General features: G+C 34.9%; 1 protein-coding gene across 1 annotated transcript; it reads right to left on the reverse strand.

The window, feature by feature from the left end:
* Positions 1-816: 816 nt before the first annotated feature.
* LOC121391806 (BTB/POZ domain-containing protein 10-like) lies at positions 817-3,553 on the reverse strand. The gene is given in 11 exon segments (XM_041523300.1): positions 817-940; positions 2,215-2,401; positions 2,448-2,501; positions 2,504-2,524; positions 2,527-2,613; positions 2,718-2,818; positions 2,877-2,973; positions 3,025-3,121; positions 3,123-3,149; positions 3,328-3,421; positions 3,474-3,553. Coding segments are annotated over 11 exon segments (969 nt in total).
* Between the last annotated feature and the right edge of the window lie 296 nt (positions 3,554-3,849).

The following is a 3,849-nucleotide window of genomic DNA, read 5'->3' on the forward strand; positions in this document are numbered from 1 at the left end:
TGCCTGGTTCACCGACTACATTTATGTCCACTGGTAATAAGGTAGGTTTCAAATGACACCAACTTTCAAATATCAAAGAATGGTATCATTCTTATAAGAACAAGTAGAAAATGAAGTGTTCAGGTTTATAAAATCAATTAAACACATCTCTAATTTATAGTATGTATTAAATAATCTATGTTATCATTGTTTAATAACTAATAATACTAATATATTATTGATAAGGATCTACAGTTTCATAAGGATTTATATCATCGTCATCGTCATCATCATATTCCAGACTAAAGTTTAAATTCTTCATCAATCTCCTCATCTGACATGATTAGCTTCTTCTTGTAACGATCAGGAATTTTATTGGATTCTTCAGGGTTAGCTATAGAAAAAGAATAGAATCTACACAATAGCTACCATTAGTAAGCTATAGACTAGTGAATATCAGTACTTACCACAGTGACCTAGGATAGCTACCATTGGTAAGCTCTAGACTAGCGAACATCAATACTTACCACAGTGACCTAGGATAACTACCATTAGTAAGCTCTAGACTAGTGAACATCAATACTTACCACAGTGACTTAGGAAGCTACCATTAGTAAGCTCTAGACTAGTGAACATCAATACTTTACCACAGTAACTTAGGATAGCTACCTAGTAAGCTCTAACTAGTGAACATCTACTTACCACAGTGACCTTAGAAAGCTACCATTATTAACAAACCTTTAAATCTCACTCTCTATTTCTGCCTCCATTTTATAACCATTGGATTAATAGCACTAACAATTCGTTGTCTGACTTCTCCAGTATTGTCAGGATCTTTCACTTGGTATTCAGTATCCTCTTTGTCTGTTGCGATTTGAAATATTTCAGTCTCTCCAATTTCACTATCTGCATTTTTTCATCTTCTTGCCATGGATGAGCCATTCCCTCTCCAAGCGAGTCACTAAAATAAAAATTAATTTTTGAGTATATCTACTTATCTTAGCAACTCACCGTGGGATGTTCCTCTCTGATATATATGAGTCAGTACTTTTCCTACGTGAACGTACTTTTCGTTTTTCTGATCTTTTAATAGAAGCCCTTTAAGAAATCTTCTCTCTTGGTATTGAAATTCTTCCTTTTCTTTAGCATCTCTGAGGACAAAGAAAAATAATCAAGAAAAGGAGAGGGAGCAAAAAAGATCATAAAGTGAGGAAGGCAGGAGTGAAGAGAGCTTACTTGTCATAAGTTAATGTGAAATATAACAAGAGAACATAATGATAATAATAATTGTTATTAGAAAAAGAAATGGTATAAAACACAATAGCTGCTACTACTCCTGTACTTAGACCACTACTATTGTTATCAGATGGAGCTAATTTGAGAAGAAAGACAATAGATTGATTGATGAATGGAAGATAGATGAATGATACACGGTATGGATGGATGATGATAGATGAATGGATAAATAGATGAATAAAGATAAAGTACAGATGTCTGATTAGCAACTTACGCCAGCAGATTACTCCAGCATCATCTCATGACCACATACTCTTATTCTTGGTCTCACAGGACAGTTTGTCAAGTTTAGTCTCGTTTCCTTTACACTCTAGACACTCAGATGAATAGGACCACTACCTTGTCCATTATAAGCACTAACAGTAACCTATATATTATCATTATAGTATGCTAATATAACCTACTATTTGTTACTGTCCATAATTCCATCCATTCATCTGTCCATCCATCTATTCATCCATTTGCCATAGGACCTACAAACTTGCGTTAACATAACCAAGTTGTCTACAGACTACATCACCTTCACTAAGATCCCAGCCATCATTCACACAGTGCCCCAAGTACCATTGAGAAACACTTCTACTCTACCTTGACTTGCAGTGGTTCCTCCCACAGTCTCACATCCCCATTATTTTGAGCTGAGACTAAACAGCAAACGTAGACATATTAAAAAACCATCATCTTTAAACTTACCTGCTATTATAAAAGAAGCGAGATGCAGCAAGAAATATAACATTATCTTTCAGCCAAAAATATAGCCCCACCCTAAATTTGTGCAAAAAAGTGGGTGTGGCTCAAATTATCAATCTAAACGAGGTCATAATTATAATTATATAAATGATAAATACTGCAATATAATATATGATTTGGTGGGAATGCCCAGGCTACACATTATAGAAATAAGTCAAGGGTTAAGTCACATGACAAGCATGTGATAACAGTGCCAATATCATGTGATATTCAGAGCTCTCCTCTTCCTCTTCAGCTGACATTAATGTGGCTGCTTCAGCATCTGGTGCTATCTCAGTCTTTATCTTTACACATGTAAAATCAACATGGCGACTCTTGGCATCTTCTTTCTCCCACGACATACGTACAAATGGACGTTGTATGTAGTTATAAACAACTAAAAATGGATGCATGAAAGTAAAATGGATACTATATTTTTATACCTTCCGTTCTTCCTGTATTGGGTCTGATTTTGACTTTTTCTTTTGTTGTCGGAAACCCTCAATACCTATACGAATCTTTTGAGACCCTTCTCTCTCAATACTTCCTTGGCTATATCTCTGTTTTCAAAATATTTGAAAAAACCGACAAAGATCAGTCGCATGAACTCTAGAAGTTGAAAGATAATTTGTCAATTTGTAATATAACTATTTATTTATTTATTTATTATCTGTCCATTTTATATGTCTATCTGTCCATCATTCAGTTCTTACGTTGTATATGTTCCTCTCCTACAGAGGGAGGATAATCATCGTCCCATTCAATGACATCATCTTCCATTAAAACAACTAGTTGACATTCTCTTTCTCCTTCTAAAAAGGAAGTAATTAAAAATAATGATAGTCAATGATATATAATGAGTTAGTCTTACTCTAGCACAATGCACCATTGCTGGTATTATATAAGGTTCAAGATATTCTTCAAATTGTGCTCTAGCTCCGTCATTAGAGAGTTCATGAAGGAAGTCCCCTAGCAATGGAATCATAATATGTTGCTATGTGATAGTGGGTGTGTCTTTACTTAGATTGTTTGTGTTTTGATTGTTTTTCTCGTTGAAAGGTATTAAAAGATAGTCACAAGCTTCCCTAACTTCTTGGATGGATTCTGACGAGGGACACATTAACAAAACCTGTCTTATAATAATCCTATTAAAAAAGATTCATCCATTACAACATCAATGCTATATGTTCATTTTTTATCTGTCCATTTATAATATTGGCCATTCATCCATTGACTTTTTATCCATCCATCTGCTTGTATTTTATTGGCAATATTCATGTTTTATCTGTCCATTTTCTATCCTATTTATCCATTTCTACTAACCAGTACTGCTCTGAAGACATGTGATGATATTCCATTTAATATACGATATTCTCCATTCTCGTTTGGTTTGATTTCCATTGGAGTACTAAACATTCTAGAAACAGATGATGTAATTATGACATCACTCTTAACTAAAGGACCAATACCTTCCCAGCATTGTGTTAGGATGTCTTGTAAATAACGATGGACTCACTGAAAAGCGTTTCCCATCCACTATCAAAGTCATTACATCATTTACTTGACTTTGTGGCGGTCGATTTAGCATCAGAGAACAGTCTCACAGAGGTTTTAATCTACAAGTGAACTTCGGCCGTCTTGTTGTCCTCCAGTGGCCATTGCGTAGCTCTTTAAAAGTCTATAAATTTTGTCCCTTTTTTCTGAATTGCCCTGAGTCATGCTTGTTTTAATTTTATTGACCACGCCATATGTTTGCGCATGGTAAATTTTGTTGAGAGGGTGTGGCTGAGATAGTTCTCAGAAAAAAGGCGAAGTTCTCCCTAAGGAGTAATACTGCAGAGATTG

The sequence above is a fragment of the Gigantopelta aegis genome, unplaced genomic scaffold (assembly GCF_016097555.1).
Source record: "Gigantopelta aegis isolate Gae_Host unplaced genomic scaffold, Gae_host_genome ctg2979_pilon_pilon, whole genome shotgun sequence".
Lineage (NCBI taxonomy): Eukaryota > Metazoa > Mollusca > Gastropoda > Neomphalida > Peltospiridae > Gigantopelta > Gigantopelta aegis.